At 46.7% G+C, this 18,912-nt stretch overlaps 1 protein-coding gene across 3 annotated transcripts; it reads right to left on the minus strand.

The window, feature by feature from the left end:
- Positions 1-4,091: 4,091 nt before the first annotated feature.
- On the minus strand, positions 4,092-16,278 carry Pdcd2l (programmed cell death 2-like). Of its 3 annotated transcripts, XR_003946551.1 has the most exons (8): positions 16,131-16,278; positions 15,867-16,033; positions 15,661-15,721; positions 12,331-12,701; positions 8,944-9,051; positions 6,386-6,588; positions 5,889-6,037; positions 4,228-4,406 (listed from the first exon to the last, which is right to left on the minus strand). XR_003946551.1 is itself a non-coding variant. In NM_026549.4 (7 exons), exons 1-7 carry the CDS (start codon positions 16,236-16,238, stop codon positions 4,276-4,278), a joined length of 1,095 nt encoding a protein of 364 aa, NP_080825.1. In that variant the 5' UTR covers positions 16,239-16,265; the 3' UTR covers positions 4,092-4,275. The 3 variants fall into 3 exon arrangements, 2 of the variants coding, with proteins under 2 accessions (NP_080825.1, NP_001347639.1); NM_026549.4 differs by lacking the exon at positions 6,386-6,588 and having other exon boundaries at positions 4,092-4,406; positions 16,131-16,265; NM_001360710.1 differs by lacking the exons at positions 5,889-6,037; positions 6,386-6,588 and having other exon boundaries at positions 4,092-4,406; positions 16,131-16,265.
- Between the last annotated feature and the right edge of the window lie 2,634 nt (positions 16,279-18,912).

Here is an 18,912-nt window from a genome sequence, read left to right on the forward strand (position 1 = left end):
CTACCCACGGAGCTTGCTTCGTTCCTAAATCCCTTGGCTAGCCCAGGTTATACCCAACAGACTGGAACCGTTAATTCAAGCCTCATAGATGACTTGTCCTTGTGTCCTTCGTGGTTTTAGAGAATCACCGGTGAGCAAACAGACATTTAGGCGGGTGTTAAAAACGTGGCTACAAATTTATTATACAATATGCCTTTATAAAAATATTAAAACGGGGGAGGCAGCCACCTGCCCAAGAACTCTCTGGATCAGTGAATGAAAGACACACACACACACACACACACACACACACACACACACAATTCGCTTATATTTGAAATGCCTTAGCTAGCTCAAAGACTGGACAGTTCTAATCCTCTGCCCAGCTATCATAGATTTCCTTCTGGTACTCCTGACTCAACACCCTCTAAATCTATGATCTATCTTTGCTGCCTGCCCTGTTCCTTCTGGGCATCCCCCTAGCCTTTGCTGACAAAGACACTTCTGGGCAGCCCTTTCAGGGGCTGCATTCCTTCTCACTTACATTTAGAATAATTTTCCTTCTGCAGCTCTAAATCTGATCAGTCTCCCTCTGAAACCTGCCCCCTCAATCTCTATCATCCTCGTCCATGCAATCGAAGGGTCCCACCCCATCTTCCTTTGCCCAGCCATTGGCCACTGGCATCTTTATTGATCAATCAAAACCCAATTGAGCCGGGCAGTGGTGTCACATACCTTTAATCCCAGCACTTGGGAGGCAGAGACAGGCGGATTTCTGAGTTTGAGGCCAGCCTGCTCTACAAAGTGAGTCCCAGGACAGCCAGGGCTATACAGAGAAACCCTGTCTCTAAAAACCAAAACAAAAAAACAAAAACCCAAAACAAACAAACAAAAAACCAATTGAGGACAAGGACCTTCAGCGTTTGGACACACAAATCCCCAATTAAATCAAAGCATTAGAACCAATCCCCAACACGTTTGCCGTGCATATTGAGTTTTTTTGTTTGGTTGGTTTTGGTTTTACGAGACAGGGTTTCTCTGTGTAGCCCTGGCTGTCCTGGGACTCACTCTGTAGACCAGGCTGGCCTTGGAACTCAGAAATCCTCCTGCCTCTGCCTCCCAAGTGCTGGGATCAAAGGTGTGCACCACCACGCCCGGCTCTGAGTTTTTAACACAGCACTGAGTGTGTGTCTTCCTTTTTTGACATTGCTAGGTCTGCAACCTGTGGCCTCACAGTGTTGCACATAAATGGGTTTATAGCAGGCTTGCTTTCTTGTATCTTGCTCTCTTCATGTCATAAATGTGTTCTTGTAGGAATGCGGAAAAGGCCTGTCCAACTGTATGGTTTACCTAAGTAAGACCAAACACAAGCATCTATGAGCAAGCTCAGGGGTGCTTGGTCAGGGCTGGATAGATGGTCAATCTGCAGGCACACTTTCTGTGTTCTTCCCCCAGCCGTGAGTGGGCTGGATCAGACCCTGACTGCCACAGTCGGCCAGCCCACCTACGGTGGACGTCTTCTGACCTAGGTGACCAAGTCTACTGTCCTGCCACATCAGCAGCTTCCTGTAAGAAGCCACTACCTGCTGAGCAGCTGAGCTTGTCTACCTGAGGAGATCCTGGCAAAGTGGGGGTGGGTGGGTTTCTCTCCTTTAAATTTCAGACCTTAGAATTAAACACAGAGCCTTGATCAGGGAACTTTGTCTTGGCTTGTTATTCTTCTTGCTGACCTTCTCATCCATTCCCAGCTTTCCTTTCAGGAACCCAGTAACTGGTGGCCACTGGCAGGCACAACTTTCTGATTAAGCATGAGGCCCTGACTTTACATCCTAACACCCACATAACAAGCTGGATGTGGTCTATGAAGGCCCATAGCTCTGATAGGGGCACAAACTGGGAGATCACTGGGGCTCACTGGTTGCCAGACTAGCAAGACTACATGAGGTCCAGGTTCAGGGAGAGACTGTGTGCATCAAATAAGATGGAAACTCAGACAGGAGGTCATCAGTGGCCTCTTCTGACCTCTGTGTACATCTACACTTATAAACAGACACACAAACCTGCAGGCAGGCAGGCAGACAGGCAGTCAGACAGACAAACAGACACCAATGTTTAGTCAGCAACCTACATTCACCTCAAAGTAAGAAACAGAGGCAGAGAAACAATGGGTTAGTATGAGGCCAACCTGGGACTGTCTCAAAAAATTATAAAGGGGTCTAATGTTGAAGGTAAGTTGGCAGAGTCCTTGCTTAGCATGCATAAGGCCCTGAGTTTGATTCCCAAAACCCCATAAACCAAGCATGACAGTATGTTGCTGTAAGTGCTGTAAGTGGAAGTAAGATTATAAGTTCAAAATCAGGGCTGGAGAGATGGCTCAAGGGGTTAAGAGCACTGAATGCTCTTCCAAAGGTCTTGAGTTCAATTCCCAGTAACCACATGGTGGCTCACAACCGTTTGTACTGGGATCCGATGCCTCTTCTGGTGTGTCTGAAGACAGCTACAGTGTACTCATATACATGAAATAAATAAATCTTTTTTTTTTTTTTTTTTTTTAAAGATTTATTTATTTATTATATCTAAGTACACTGTAGCTGTCTTCAGACACTCCAGAAGAGGGCGCCAGATCTTGTTACGGATGGTTGTGAGCCACCATGTGGTTGCTGGGATTTGAACTCCAGACCTTCGGAAGAGCAGTCGGGTGCTCTTACCCACTGAGCCATCTCACCAGCCCAAATAAATCTTTAAAAATAAAAAAGTTCAAGATCATCAAGCTGTGCAGAGAAATGAAGGTCAGACCGGACAGTGCAAGGCCCTGTCTGATAAGGCATAAGCAATGTAACCCGTAATGATCTGAAAAGCTGTGGGGTTTTGTTTGTTTGTTTGTTTTTGGTAGTGTTAGGGATGAAGTTTGGGGCCTTGCCAAACTCTACACTGAGCAGCCTCCCGGTACAGCTAGACGCCTGTATCAACCCTTCTGACTGTCTTGAGTAGAGCGGAGATCTCCCTGGTCATCAGAATAACCTCCAAATGCCATAGGCAGTTCTGCATGTGCTCAGTCACTTTCTGTTCCAGTTGGAGTAACTGGTCTAGCAGGCTGAGGCAGTCGCTCGCTCGCTCGCTCGCCGCTCGCTCGCTGTCTATAGCAGAGGTGCAGTGTGGGTTGGGGTTGTGGGGGAGGGGCAGGACAAGGACAGACTTCCTGGCATGGCAGAGAAAGTGGAATGAGCAGCTATCCTTACAGTGCTCTACTCAGCCAAATCCCGCTGGAGCCTCACTGACCAGAACCTTCCATTTATGTACAGCCGCTTTCCCTCAGAAAGGTCTCACTAGTTACACTGTGCACATGACGGGCCCATGCTCATCGGGGCTCACTCTGCTTGCACAGGGTCAAGAGCATGCTGGAACATGATTACTAGGAGTGTTCCCATACTGCTGTCAAGATGCCGTCAAGGGCAACAAGGGGTTAGTGACCTAGAGACTGAATGCAAGAAGGGGAGACTGGGCAGGAAGTGCCAAGTCTGTTGGTGGGCCAGTGTCTGAGATCCCTCCTGGGATGCTGCAGGAACTGACTGCTGAGTGGGGGCGCATAGGGCAGATCTAAGCAGCCAGGGTCTTAGGGCAGGATGCCCTGGAGGGCTGAGAAAGGGTGCAGTGGAGTACACAGGTGGGGGATGGGAAGACGCTGACTACAGAACTGGAGACAGAATGCCCACTGTGGGGTGTGCTGGATGGGACACTGGCCTCCAGGTCAAGAACAACCATTTTGTAATTAATACTGTGCAGACAATCATGATCCTGTAGTCAGTCAGGAGGTGGTGGTTCAAGACCCACCCAGCTTGGTCTTCAAAATAAAGAGCAATATTAAGCTTAACAGTTAATAGCTGGGTGGTGGTGGCACAGGCCTTTAATCCCAGTACTCAGAAGGCAGAGGCAGGTGGACCTCTGTAAAATAATGATAACAGTTAAAGTTAGGCATGGTGGCCTTCATCTGTGATCCCAGCACTTGGTAGGCTGAGGCAGGAGGATTGCTGAATTCCAGACCAACCTAGGCTATGCACAGAGATGTCTCAAACAAGACAAAACAAAAAAGAAAATGAACAATAAACCAAACAATAAACAATAGTTAATTTTATATGCTAAGTCTGAGGCAGGAGGAGTGCCACAAGTTCAAGTCCAGCTAGGGATACATATAGTGAGACCCCCGACTCAAGGGAAGGGAGATGCTAAAATAAGGTAAACACATATATATTTGAATATGAAAATTTGCTTTAATTTGTATAAATAAGACAAAGTGTTCTACTTAAATAAAAATTCATCTGGGTCTTCTTGTAGAACACAGAATTCTTCCATGGGCATCTGCTGATTTGGAGGCCAGCAACTCTGTTTACATGTGTAAACGAGAATCGTTCCAAATTCCACGGCAAGACCTGAAAAACATCACTTGCTCTAGATTCCACAAGGAGAATGTTTAAAGGTGCATTCATGATGAGGTGACCACCGGAGTGTCAGAAGTTCAAACTGATCCCTGACTACATAGCCAGTTCAAGCTGGCCTAGGCTATCCCATGCCCTGCCTTCCAAGACAAAACCAAAAGGAAACTACATCTATATCTGTATGTATGTGTAAACTGCCATAATAAATAAACTGCATTTCTTTAGAATAAAACCAAACCTCCACTAAAGCCGGCGAGATGGTGGCGAGTGAGCCAAAGCCCACGCTGCTCAAGCCTAAGGACCTGCGCTCGGCTCGCCAGAAACCACGTAGGACGCCAGGTGTGTGTGTGTGTGTGTGGGGGGGGGGGCACACTTCTTTTTTTTTCTTTTTTTTTTTTCTTTTTTTAACTTTTCAAGACAGAGTTTCTCTGTGTAGCGGTGCACGCTTTCAATCCCAGCACTCAGAAGGCAGAAGCAGGCGGATATCTGAATTTGAGAGCATTCTTGATTTACAGAATGAGTTTCAGGACAGTCAGGGCTATGGAGAGAAACTCCTGTCATGGAAAAACGAACACAAGGCAGGCAAAACAAGGTCTGTAATCCTAATCCTCCTAGCGCTGGATGGTGGAAACTGAGGTATCCCAAGCCAGCTAACCTGAGTACAAGGACTTTAGCAAATGAGAAAGGCCCTGCCTCAAAGTGCCCAGGGTTGCCCTCTGATCTCTACACATGTCCAAGCTGTCCTCAAGCACTGTCCTGCCTCAGTTTCCTGAGAAAGGAGGACTAGAAGCATGTACCTAGTCCCTGTCAAGCAGTTTATAATTACTCTGTACTTGCCATGTATGGGTGTGCGTGCATCTGTGTAGGTGCGCATCTGGAGGTCAGAGGACAACTCTGTAGAGGCAGTTCTCTACACAGTTGCATCCATCCCTTATGTGCAAATTAGCTTGTTCAGTCTCAAATTATCAAAACGGTTATTGTTAGCGTGGTATTAGAATTCACTGGAGTACAAATTTCTTACAATTTAATTTCTCAAACCTTTTATAATATTCCATATTTAATAATTAGCAAAAAGCATTTCTTTTTTCTTCTTTCTTTTTTTTTTTTTAATTTTTTTTTTAGATTTATTTATTTATATGTAAGTACACTGTAGCTGTCTTCAGACACTCCAGAAGAGGGAGTCAGATCTCGTTACGGATGGTTGTGAGCCACCATGTGGTCGCTGGGATTTGAACTCTGGACCTTCGGAAGAGCAGTCGGGTGCTCTTATCCACTGAGCCATCTCACCAGCCCTTTTTTTTTTTTTTTGAGACAGGGTTTCTCTGTGTAGCCCTGGCTGTCCTAGAACTCACTTTGTAGACCAGGCTGGCCTCGAACTCAGAAATCCGCCTGCCTCTGCCTCCCGAGTGCTGCCCAGCAAGCATTTCACTCCACACTGAAGTCAGAGGTAGACAAGCTCAGTAAAGGCCTTCTTACCTAGATTAGCACTGCTGAGCATGCTGACCAGTGCTGGCATAAGCTGAAACTCAAACGTCCTCTGGCCTCCACAGCCACTGCAGGCTGGGACCTCAGAGACTTCAAATGTGGGGCAGGACAGAAAGAGAGGCTCTCCACTCCACGAATACCTAGGGCAAGCAGCGGGAGAATCATTCATCAGAGCAAATCAGCATCTGGGCCATGGTACAGCATCAGGATTAGGACTAGACAGCAGGGAAACCCACCCCAGGGGCAAGGCAGTGACTGGAGAGCATCGAGGGGACTGAAGACTTGTTACCACTTGGCTCAGTGCCATCAAAGGCCATAAAGAGGTGCTTGGGGTCACTGAGCCCCTTTATATGATACTCTTCCTAATGTGTTATCTCCTTTTTGTGCTTTCCATAACTACTATTCTGTTATATTTGAGACAGGGTCTCAGTGTGTAGATGCTGGCCTGGAGCACACTATGTAGACCAGACTGGACTGAAGAGTCGTACCTGCCTATTTACTGCTTACTTAGCAACATGCCACCTTGTTGAAACTGTCCTGCTCATACATGGAGGTCTGGAAGAGTCCTCTTTTGCTTAGGGGCAGAGCAGGTCTCAGAGGATCACTTCAGTGCAGGGTACAGCCTCACCCTCACTCTCATCTGGAAGGGCCATCAATCCTCAAAGACTGCTCATCCAGGAGTCCAAGGTAACTGTAGGGTTAGGAAAACGACTTATCTTCAGCCTTGAGGGGAGTGAGACAGGTTGGACGAGACACTTATGGGCTGGTCTTTGAGCCCTGCCCTAAGTTACTTCATACAGTATGAAATAGCTCCATTTTGAGTGCAAACTCAGAAACAGGGTGGCTTTACCTCACCTTAAGAGAGACAGATGGCACATTCCTGATGGCAGAAAGGCTCACTCTGAGCTCACAGAGAGAGGTACATGGGAACCATATGGGCACACAGATGCACTCATATGGCATCAGCAAAACCAGGACCAGAAAGGTATCCAACACACCAAACCTAGGACCTGAAACCCTCCCTGGGGCCCACAGAGGACACCTGAGCGGCCGACCTCCAGCCTGCTGCATCACTACTTGGTGTACGGTGCCAACTGTGTGGGGTCCTCAGCTCAGCTGGGCCCTGACTGCAGACATGACACACTGAAAAGTGCCCTCTGTCCCAGGAAACCCAGGACTGTTCCTCAGCCCCGTGACCTTCAAGGTCCTGCACCTTGGCTCTGCAAAAGCTCATCACCTGATCTGTCATCTTCCTATCTAAGCATCACAGTGCCTTCACTGGGATCTGCATCAGCTCCCCACTCTGCCTCCAGGAAGGCTTCATTACCTTCTGTAGCCATTATGTAACCCACACAAAGATGTACGTTTGCATATACGCACCTGCAGATACTGCATGATATGGAACCTGATTCTGATTAAGACCCAAATCAAATAATCCATGTTTGCCAACAGCCAGCTATCAAGGAGATGGGTATTATTTGCCTAACTAAAGCCAGAATATCTCCCTCTTAAGTATATTTTTTAAAACCCAGGCATGGGGTACATACATGAAATCCTAATATTTGGGAGGTTGAGGCAGGAGGATCAGAGTTCAAAGTTAGGGTTATCAAGATTGCTCAGCAAGTGAAGACACTTGCTACCACGTTTGAGGAGCTGTGTTTGATGATCATCCATGTGATAGCAGATACGATTAAAGGAAAGACCCACACAGATACACTGTTCAAAATCTACATTGTAGAGCTGCAGAGATGGCTCAGGGGTTAAGTGTGTGCTCTCTTCTTCCAGGAGCTGAGGTCATCTCCTAGCACCCACATCAGTTGGTTGCTTTTAACTTCAGCTCCAGGGTGTTTGACACCCTCTTCTGGTCTCTGAGACTAACTGTAGGTGTGATACACACACACACACACACACACACACACACACACACACACAACACAAGTGTGAATGGAGGCTAGGGGAGCACCCTTGATTGCCATTTGAGTTCTTTTGATTTTCAACACACACACAAAGTGGAGCTTACAGAGTAAAACTCAGTTATACACACAAGTTGAAGATGTATGTGCTAAGACACATCCTACTACTTAGTATGTGTGCAGCTCTGGGTGTGATGCCTAACATGGTATAAACTGGATGTGGTAATGCAGCCCTATATATCTCATTGCTCTGGAGGTGAAGGCAAGATGATCAGAATGTTTTTCAAAGTATTTTTTTTTGTTGTTTTTTGTTTTTGTTTTTGTTTTTTGTTTTTCAAGACAGGGTTTCTCTGTGTACTCCTGGCTGTCCTGGAACTCACTTTGTAGACCAGGCTGACCTCGAACTCAGAAATTCGCCTGCCTCTGCCTCCTGAGTGCTGGGATTAAAGGCGTGAGCCACCACGCCCAGAGATTTCTGTCTTTAGAGTTACTGTTCTCTTTGATAAGCATGAGCTGAGAAACAGAACTACAGACAAATGCACAGAAATACCAATCCGGAGGGCTCAGTGGTTAAGAGCACTGACTGCCCTTGCAGAAAACCATGCTTTCCAGCATCCTCAAGGTAGCTCACAAGCATCTTGAATTAAGCCCTCTTCTGACCTCTCCAGGCTCCTGCATGCACATCGTACACATGAACTCTCGCATGCACACATAAAAATAAAAACTAGATGGAAAGTGATAGAGTGAGACACACAGAATTCTCCTCTAGCCTCCACATGCAGTGTGGGCGCATGCAGCAGACACACAGGAAACCATCATAACTGCTGCTGACTGTACCGGGGTCAGTGTGAATCAGGGAGCTTCTTTACAGTCAGTTCCAAGGCAGGAAAGTTCCAGCACCCACACGCAGCAGCTCACAACCACTAGTCTCCTCTGGATTCCACGGGCACCCGCAGTCATGTGCACAAACACACACCACAAATACAGTGGAAGCAAATTTTAAAAGGATGAACGCCTCACTGTTTCTGAGGCTGTCCAGGTGATCCTCTCGCCTTACCTTGAGGAGTCTCTGGGCTGCTATGTACTTGCCAGCACGCTACCATTACATAAACAGAAATACCTGTCTTCTTTACCTCAAAATCTGCTCCTGGCAAGCAGCAATTCTCTTCATGAACCTATAAAACGTTGGATCCCCACTGCTAACTGTGGTCTTCTCGTACTTTTCATCCCCGTCACTAGAGCTAAGGAGAGAAGCAGAGACAAGGCTATCAGTGTTCGGGAACTGGAACAGCTGCAAGAGGAACAAGAAACTTCCTCTTTCTGTATTGTGTTAAATGCTGTGTGAGCTCGGTGTTGCTCACCCGTGCCCAGGCTACACGGGTCAGAGGCCAACTTTCAAGCTAGTTCCTGCCCCTCTTCAGTCTCTGGCATATGGTCTTTTTAGGTCCGAGCTCTCACTGGACCCACCAGAGCTCTGAGGAAAGCACAGAAACAGCACTGCCCATCTTATGTAAGAGAGCTGAAACCCCGAAACGACCCCAGCGCCTGAGGCAGCTCTGCATTCACAGTGTTGTCACCAGAGAAGGCGCACCTCTTCTCAATCATCTGCCTCTGCTCCAAAGGCACTGAAAACAGATGGTGGCCAGGAAGTGGCTTAGCAAGACCTGAGATCAATCCCCAGAGCCTACATGCTCAAGAAAGAGAGAAGGCTCCCATAAGAGGTCCTCTGAATTTCACACAGGAACCATGGCAGCACATGCATACCTGCACCCATAAATACATGCATGCACACAAATTCCTTGTCAGGAATTTGAAAAAGTGAAAACAGAGCCAGGCAATGGTAGCACCTGCCTTTGATCCTAGTACTCAGGACACAGAGGCAGGTGGATTTCTGTGAGTTTGAAGCCAGCCTGGTTTACAAAGTGAGTTCCAGGATAGCCAGGGATACACAGAGAAATCCTGTCTCAAAACCCTCGAAGATATGGGCACAGAGGAAAAATTCCTGAATAGAACAGCAATGGCTTGTGCTGTAAGATCAAGAATTGACAAATGGGACCTCATAAAATTGCAAAGCTTCTGTAAGAAAAAAGACACTGTCAATAAGACAAAAAGGCCACCAACAGATTGGGAAAGGATCTTTACCAATTCTAAATCAGATAGGGGACTAATATCCAATATATATAAAGAACTCAAGAAGGTGGACTCCAGAAAATCAAATAACCCCATTAAAAAATGGGGCTCAGAACTGAACAAAGAATTCTCACCTAAGGAATACTGAATGGCAAAGAAGCACCTGAAAAATGTTCAACATCCTTAATCATCAGGGAAATGCATATCAAAACAACCATGAGATTCCACCTCACACCAGTCAGAATGGCTAAGATCAAAAATTCAGGTGACAGCAGATGCTGGCGAGGATGTGGAGAAAGAGGAACACTCCTCCATTGTTGGTGGGATTGCAAGCTTGTACAACCACTCTGGAAATCAGTCTGGCGGTTCCTCAGAAAATTGGACATAGTACAATGGAGGATCCTACCATACCTCTCCTGGGCATATATCCAGAAGATGTTCCAACTGGTAAGAAAGACACATGCTCCACTATGTTCATAGCAGCCTTATTTATATTAGAAAAAAGCTGGAAAGAACCCAGATGTCCCTCAACAGAGGAATGGATACAGAAAATGTGGTACATTTATACAATGGAGTACTTATTCAGCTATTAAAAAGAATGAATTTATGAAATTCCTAGGCAAGTGGATGGATCTGGAGGATATCATCCTTAGTGAGGTAATCCAATCACAAAAGAACTCACATGATATGTACTCACTGATAAGTGGATATTAGCCCAGAAACTTAGAATACCCAAGATACAATTTGCAAAACACATGAAACTCAAGAAGAAAGAAGACCAAAGTGTGGACACTTCGCCCCTTCTTAGAATTGGGAACAAAACACCCCTGGAAGGAGTTACAGAAACAAAGTTTGGAGCTGAGACGAAAGAATGGACCATCCAGAGACTGCCATATCCAGGGATTCATCCCGTAATCAGCCTCCAAACGCTCACACCATTGCATATGCCAGCAAGATTTTGCTGAAAGGACCCTGATATAGCTGTCTCTTGTGAGGCTATGCCAGTGCTTGGCAAACACAGAAGTGGATGCTCACAGTCAGCTATTGGATGGAACACAGGGCTCCCAATGGAGGAGCTAGAGAAAGTACCCAAGGAGCTGAAAGGGTCTGCAACCCTATAGGTAGAATAACAATATGAACTAACCAGTACCCCTCAGAGTGTCTCTAGCTGCATATGTAGCAGAAGATGGCCTAGTCGGCCATCATTGGGAAGAGAGGCCCCTTGATCTTGCAAACTTTATATGCCCCAGTATAGGGGAACATCAGTGCCAAGAAGTGGGAGTGGGTGGGTAGGGGAACAGGGAGGGGGAGGGTATAGGGGACTTTCGAGATAGCATTTGAAATGTAAATGAAGAAAATACCTAATAAAAAATTGGGGAGGGGGGAACCACAAAAGAAAAAATAAAGTAAGATACAATAAATAAAGTCAGTAAAGAGGCTGTGGATGCAGCTCAACTGGAAGAGTGTTGTCCACCAGTAAGAAGGCCTGGGTTCTGCCCCCAACCCTCATATAACCAGCCGTGCCAATCTCTGCACTGAGAGAGTGGAGGCACAAGGATCAGGAATTCCAGGTCATCCTTGACTACAAACAGAGTTTGAGGCCAACCTGATCTACGTGACACACTGTCTCAAAAACAAGATGACAACAACAAAATCAAGACAGAGTCCAGGAGATGGCTCAGTGGGTAAAGGTGCTTGTTACCTTTCCCACAACCCACAATGTGGAAGAGGAGAACAGACCTGCTTATGTCTGACCTCTACATGTGCACTCCATGTGTGCATGCACACAATAAGCAAATGTAAAAAAAAAAAAAAAAAAAAAAAAGTTTAAAAAGTAAAAAGAGAATAGGGCAAAGAGGGTTGGAGAGATGGCTCAGTGGTTAAGAGCACCGACTGCTCTTCCGAAGGTCCTGAGTTCAAATCCCAGCAACCACATGGTGGCTCACAACCACCATGAGATCTGACGCCCTCTTCTGGGGTGTCTGAAGACAGCTACAGTGTACTTACATATAATAATAAATAAATCTAAAAAAAAAAAAAAAGAGAGAATAGGGCAAGGACATAGCTCAGGGTAAAATCCTCAGGTAAGTAACATGCTCCAGGCTCTAGCTTCCATCCCTAGCAGCCAGAAACACAACAGAAACAAATGAGCATACAGAAGAACAGAAAAGGAAACTAAAGAAATGCTAGGGGTGTTTTAATGACAATGATAAGTGTCATCTGGGTTCAGTTCCTGAGGGCACTCAGCAGCAGGTTAAAGCAGGCTGGCTGATACACATAGCCCAGGCCAGCATCTGCTCTCTCATCTAAGGGGAGCAAAACAGAAAAGCCCAATCACAACCCTCCTCTCTAGAACTTGCCCGTGGCAGCTTCCTGCCTGCATCTCTCACCCTAGGGAAAGCAGCTGCTCCATGTCCACCCCTTCTCTCCGCTGGTACTCCTGCAGAAGGCTGTGCGCATGATCAAGATCCACAACGCTGCCATAATCCTCCTCTTCAGCAACACAGATATAATAGGGCTGGAACTGTGGCACTGCAGTGGGGACTGTCAGCCCTTCCCCTGAAGGAGAAGGGCAGGTAACAGCCAGGGCAGTGTCCTGAAGGCGAAGAGCTTGGAGCTTCTCAGTCCAGTCTAGTGCTCTGACATCATTAGAGTCACTTCCCAAATCTGAGGCGGGTGGTGGAGGCGTCTCCTCAGTGTCACTTCCCCAGTCTTGTGAGCCTTCACACCAATTCTCAGCTGCAAGGCTATCGCTCTGATTCTAGAACAATGAATGCAGGCCAATCACACTTCAGACTTCAGCTTCTCCACCCATCCATGCACCTTCCCAGGGAGCCTGCATATCAGCCCCTCGCTCTGTGGCACACTCCAATTAAACGTCCTGGATCCTACCCACTCAAAAACATGTTATGGCTGGGTGTGGTGCTGCATCCATTTAAACCAAGCACATGCAAGGCAGAGGCAGATGGAGCTCTGTGAGTTCCAGGCCAGCTTGGGCCTCAGAGTAAAAACCCTGTCTCAAAACAAGCACACAAACAACAAATCTGGAGGGAAAAAAAATGGCTCAGTGATTTCTTAAGAGTTCTTTCTGGGTTTTTTGTTTGTTTGTTTGTTTGTTTTTGTTTTTCGAGACAGGGCTTCTCTGTATATCCCTGGCTGTCCTGGAACTCACTTTGTAGTCCAGGATGGCCTCGAACTCAGAAATCCACCTGCTTCTGCCTCCCGGGTGCTGGGATTAAAGGCGTACACAACCACACCCGGCATTTCTTAAGAATTCTTAAGAGGTCTAAGAGGACCCAGGTTCAGGCAACTCACACCATCTGTAACTCCAGTTCCAGGGGATCCACTGGCACCTTCTGACCCCCAAATGGACTGGCTATGCATGTGGTGCACATACATTCATTGAGGTAAGCACTAATAGATGTAAAGTGAAATAAATAATTCCAAAACCAGACAAAATCCCAACCATGTAAGAAGTGACTTAAAACACTGTCTCTTGCCGGGCTATGGGGGGCACACAACTTTAATCCCAGCACTCGGGAGGCAGAGGCAAGAGGATTTCTGAGTTTGAGGCCAGCCTGGTCTACAGAGTGAGTTCCAGGACAGACAGGGCTACACAGAGAAACCCTGTCTCAAAAATCCAAAAAAATAAAAAACACTGTCTCTTTTGCTCCAGGGCAATGTGGCACATGTAGGTCCAGGTGTCTTTACCCATCTGTCCCACAATCTTTCTGTTGTACTTTATGTATTATTGGGACTAAAAAAAAAAGGAAAGGACTACATTTCCCAGGCTCCTTAGCAGCTGGGCTGTTAGATTAGACGTATTCAGTGGTTAGCTCCTCAGGTCCGCCTAAGAGACAAGAGTGTAATGGAGAGCAATGCCATGAAGCAGGCTGGACACGGTAGCTCCTATCAGCCTTGGAGAGGCTGAGGCAGCATGATGGCCATGAGTGTGATGTCAGCCCCAGTGACATGAATTTCCAGGCTACCTTGAAGTATGGATCCAGAGAGGGGGTGGGGGGAGGACAGAAATATACAAGAGAGACAGAGAGCTGCTCTGAAAACACAGATAAACAAAGACAGCATGCCAGGCTCTGTGACAAGGGGAGCACGCACTCATCAAACCACACCTAAGTATCCCGCCTGCAGGAGGTAGCCTAGCAGATGGGTCAGTTCCGAGATGTGCTCCCACAAGCCCTTGCTGGACTTTCCCCCTGAGGCTATCAATTTAGCTAGTAAAGATTTAAATGTCTTAGCTTAAAAAACAAAAAACAAATAAACAAAAAAGCATTTTTCTACTTCACACAACCTTGTGTGCCATGCACATACATGAATATATATATATATACACATATATATATACACACACACACACACTTACCTATATTTATTCAAATGAGAAAATCAGTAAACTACATGTCTCTCGTATAAACTATTATACTTGACTTGGTATTTAAGAGTACTGGCTGCTCTTCCAGAGGACTAGGTTCAATTCCCATCACCCATATCAGGCAGCCCAGGAGATCCACTATCTCCACAGACACCTGCACTGATGGTCACATGCATATATGTAAACTGGAAAGTAAAATCTTGGGGGCTGGCGAGATGGCTCAGCAGGTAAGAGAAATGACTGCTCTTCAGAAGGTCCTGAGTTCAAATCCCAGCAACTACATGGTGGATCACAGCCACCCATAATGAGATCCAACATCCTCTTCAGGGGCATCTGAAGACACCTACAGTGTACTTATTTGTAATAATAAATAAACTTAAAAAAAAAAAAGTAAAATCTTAAGAAAAAGCCAGAAAACTGAGGGAATAGCATTTGATGATTCTGAAAGACTAAAGTTCATTCCACGGCAGCAAAGAAGCATGTTTAAAAGTTTGGTATTAGGGGCAGGGAGATGGCTCAGCACCTACATTAAGCAGCTCTCAAAACACCTGTAACTCCAGCCTCAAAGGCTCTGACACACACGTGTGAAGCACACACTTAAACAATTGTTTTCCTGACAGGGTTTCTCTGTGTAGCCCTGGCTGTCCTGGAGCTCACTCTGTAGACCAGGCTGGCCTTGAACTCAGAAATCCACCTGCTTCTGTCTCCCGAGTGCTGGGCTTAAAGACACGTGCTACCACCACTTGGCCTAGATTCACTTTTATTCCACGTATATGGGTGTTTTCCCTGCATGTATGTCTGTTCACCACAGTGTGCTTGGTGCCAGTGAGGCCAGAAGAAAGCATTGGAACCCCTGGAACTGGAGTTACAGGTAATTTTGAACTGCCACCTGAGTGCTGAAATTTGATCCTGAGTCCTCTGAAAGAGCAACAAGCAATCTTAGCTACCGAAACATCACTCCAGCCTCCAAAAGCAATCTTTTAAAAAACTGTCTTAAGGGACTGAGAGAAGGCTCGCTCTTCAAGAGGTCCTGAACTCAATTCCCAACAACCTCATCACAACCATCTATACTGAGTCTGATGCCCTCTTCTGGCATGCAGGTGTACATACAGATAGAGCACTCATACATACAGTAAATAAATAAATCTTCTTTTTAGCTGTCTTAAATAGGATGTGGTGATTCATAGCAGTTATCACAGGACTAGGGAAGATTTAAGCCAACAAATTTATGAGAGTTAAAGGCCAGCTTGGGCTAGAGAGGGGAGACAAGTTGCTGTAAACGATCCTCAAATTATTGAAAAACATAGTGTGCCAATCAGAATCGCTTTACCTGCGCGTTCCAAGTCTCTTTCTCTGGCACTTGCAGGCACTGGGAACGGAACACCTTCCAGCTTAGAGGCAAGACAGACACAGTGAGGGCTCCACCCTGGACATCCAGCCCCACCGAGTGTCACCCGGCCCGCCTCGGCCCGCCCCATCCCGCCCCATCCCGCCCCGTCCTGGGACCAGACTTCACGACAGGACTTCCCCGCCTACCTGCGCGTCTGGCTGTTGCCGCAGCCTGGACGAGCACAGGCGAACACGTACAGAAGCCGATGGAACGGGGAGCCGTCCAGCGGGCAGTACACCTGCACGACGAGCGTGAGCGGCTGTGCGCAGCGGCCACACTGCGGCCCCGGAGTGGTAACGGCCGGCAGGGCGTCCTGAGGAGCAGGCTGCAGCTCAGACCCCCGGGACCCACGCCGCTCCCGCCCGGACACCCTCCACGCGGCCCCGCCAAGACATCGCAGCCGCACTCACCGGAACGCCACCCAGCTTGCTAGAGGTCCAGGCGGAGGGCCCTTTGGGGCAGCCCTTCACCGCCGTGTCTCGAAGTCCCAGCAGTACAGGCTTCCTGACGGCCGCCATAACTACTGGGCTCCCACGTGACAGCGCGAGCTACGGTGGCCGACAGAGAGTGTTATCTGCGCACGCGCGCCGCCTGCTCCTCCCCGACTCCGCCCCAAAGGGGTCCTGGACGGAGACCACCTGTTTTATCTCTGATATCTTGATAGGATCTACAAAGAGGTTTAACTAGACGTTGACAACTGGAAACAGGATGACGGTATTGGCAGACAACAAGAAACATAACAAAAATAAAATAAAATAAGCCGGGTGTGGTAGCGCACGCCTTTAATCCCAGGACTCGGGAGGCAGAGGCAGGTGGATTTCTGAGTTCGAGGCCATCCTGGTCTACAGAGTGAGTTCCAGGACAGCCAGGGCTATACAGAGAAACCCTGTTCGAAAAAAACAAACAAAAAGTCCTTACATTTTAAAAAATAATCATTTATTTTTTTATTTTATGTGCATTGGTGTTTTGCCTGCATGTAGGTCTGTGTGAGGGTGTCAGTTCTTGGAGTTTCAGTTAATTATGAACTGTCCTGTGAGTGGTGGGATTGAACCTGGGTCCTCTGAAAGAGCTCTTAATTCCTGAGCCATCATTCCAGCCCCCCAAAGTCCTTAATTTTGACAGATACATTTAAAATACATATGAAGACTGAAGATTTGAGCATATGCCACAGCGGGGTTGTGTAACCTCTATGTGTTCGAGGCCAGCAGTCTACAAAACAAGTCCAGGACAACCAGGACTGTTACACAGAGAAACCCTGTATGGAAAAACAAAACAAAATAAAAATGTTGAGCATGTACATAGGTTACTCAACTGCTTACAACTCCAGTTTGCAGAGGGTAGGCAGGAGGGGAACCAATGCCAATTCTTTTTTCTGGAGTCTGTGGACAGCAGGAATACACATGGTGCACATTAAAGTAAATAATAAAAAGTTTAGCCGGGCAGTGGTGGCTCATGCCTTTAATCCCAGCACTTGGGAGGCAGAGGCAGGTGGATTTCTGAGTCCAAGGCCAGCCTGGTCTACAGAGTGAGTTTCAGGACAGCCAGGACTGCACAGAGAAACCCTGTCTCAAAAAACCAAAATAAGAAAAATTTTAGTGATGAGTTTTACTAAAATAAAAAAAATAAGCACATTTGAAAAGCATGTATTGCCAGGTAAGGGTGAACTCTGGTTATAGTTTGGACTAAATAGTGAAACTCAACCCAGCTCTGGCTTGAGAGTATCTCAAAAGCAAATAAACCCTGAAATTGGGACTGGATCAACCAACCTGATCAGTAACTTTCAGGCTACTGAGACACTGTCTTTATAAAAAAATAAATTAAAAAAAAAGGACTGACTGGACCAGAGGAATCACATGTGAGGTTATCCTGTGTCCTAAACACACACACACACACACACACACACACACACACACACACACACACACACACAGAGCCAGGGAGCAATCCAGCAAGCAGTTGCTCATTGGCTCTTTCTAGGACTTCCCTCAATAATAGATCATGACCGGAAATTATAAGCCAAAGTAACCCTTTCCTCCACAAGTGTTTAATCCCAGAAACAGAAAGCACATGTGAGTTTGACTACTTTGAGAAACCATAGCAGTGTGAGAATTTTAGAAATGGGCTAGAAAGATGGCTCAGTGGTTAAAAGCACTGACTGCTCTGCCAAAGGTCCCGAGTTCAAATCCCAGCAACCACATGGTGGCTTACAACCATCTGTAATGGAATCCGGTGCACTCTTCTAGTTTGTGTCATTTCCACAAAGGTAGCAGCCAGGATACAGGGAAAGAAGAGTCTGCAGCAAATCTCTCAAAGTCATGTCTTTCCCTCTCAAGGGAGACATTTTTCTCCAACTGAGCCCCACCTACTTTCCACCACTTACCAATAGTGCCACCTGCTGGACACAAGTCAAGCACTTGAAACTTGGAGAAACTTTACCCCACAAGTGTGTCCACATGATAGATTGAACCCAATCTTTGAGCATGCGCTACCACTGACCTATATCTGAGACCCTACTGTGACCTACCACCCTTTTCTTGAGACACGTTTCCACTGTATAGCTAGACAAGTCTGGAACTTGCTCACTCAGCCCAGGCTAATCTCAAGTAAGTACCATATACATCCCATTACTGAGTATGTGCCTGCCACAATACATGTGACATCAGCTCACCCCATCCACCTTTATATAGGTTTCATAGATGAAACTCAGGTGACTTGAGTGTAGTTTTTTTTTTTTTTTTTTTTCAATTTTTTATTAGGTATTTAGCTCATTTACATTTCCAATGCTATACCAAAAGTCCCCCTTACCCACCCACCCCCACTCCCCTACCCACCCACTCCCCCCCTTTGGCCCTGGCGTTCCCCTGTACCGGGGCACACAAAGTCTGCGTGTCCAATGGGTCTCTCTTTCCAGTGATGGCCGACTAGGCCATCTTTTGATACATATGCAGCTAGAGTCAAGAGCTCAGGGGTACTGGTTAGTTCATAATGTTGTTCCACCTATAGGGTTGAAGATCCCTTTAGCTCCTTGGGTACTTTCTCTAGCTCCTCCATTGGGAGCCCTGTGATCCATCCATTAGCTGACTGTGAGCATCCACTTCTGTGTTTGCTAGGCCCCGGCATAGTCTCACAAGAGACAGCTACATCTGGGTCCTTTCAGTAAAATCTTGCTAGTGTATGCAATGGTGTCAGCAT

Source organism: Mus musculus, chromosome 7 (genome assembly GCF_000001635.26).
Source record: "Mus musculus strain C57BL/6J chromosome 7, GRCm38.p6 C57BL/6J".
NCBI lineage: Eukaryota > Metazoa > Chordata > Mammalia > Rodentia > Muridae > Mus > Mus musculus.

Bases quoted from the DNA above. Each gene is read 5' to 3' on its own strand.
- Pdcd2l (NM_026549.4), bottom strand. From the start codon at position 16,238: ATGGCGGCCGTCAGGAAGCCTGTACTGCTGGGACTTCGAGACACGGCG. The intron at 16,034-16,130 runs GTGAGTGCGGCT...CCTGCTCCTCAG, and splicing joins GCAAGCTGGGTGGCGTTCCG to GACGCCCTGCCGGCCGTTAC. The intron at 4,407-5,888 runs GTAAGAAGGCCT...GATGTTTTTCAG, and splicing joins GCTCAGCAGTGCTAATCTAG to GTCTTGCCGTGGAATTTGGA.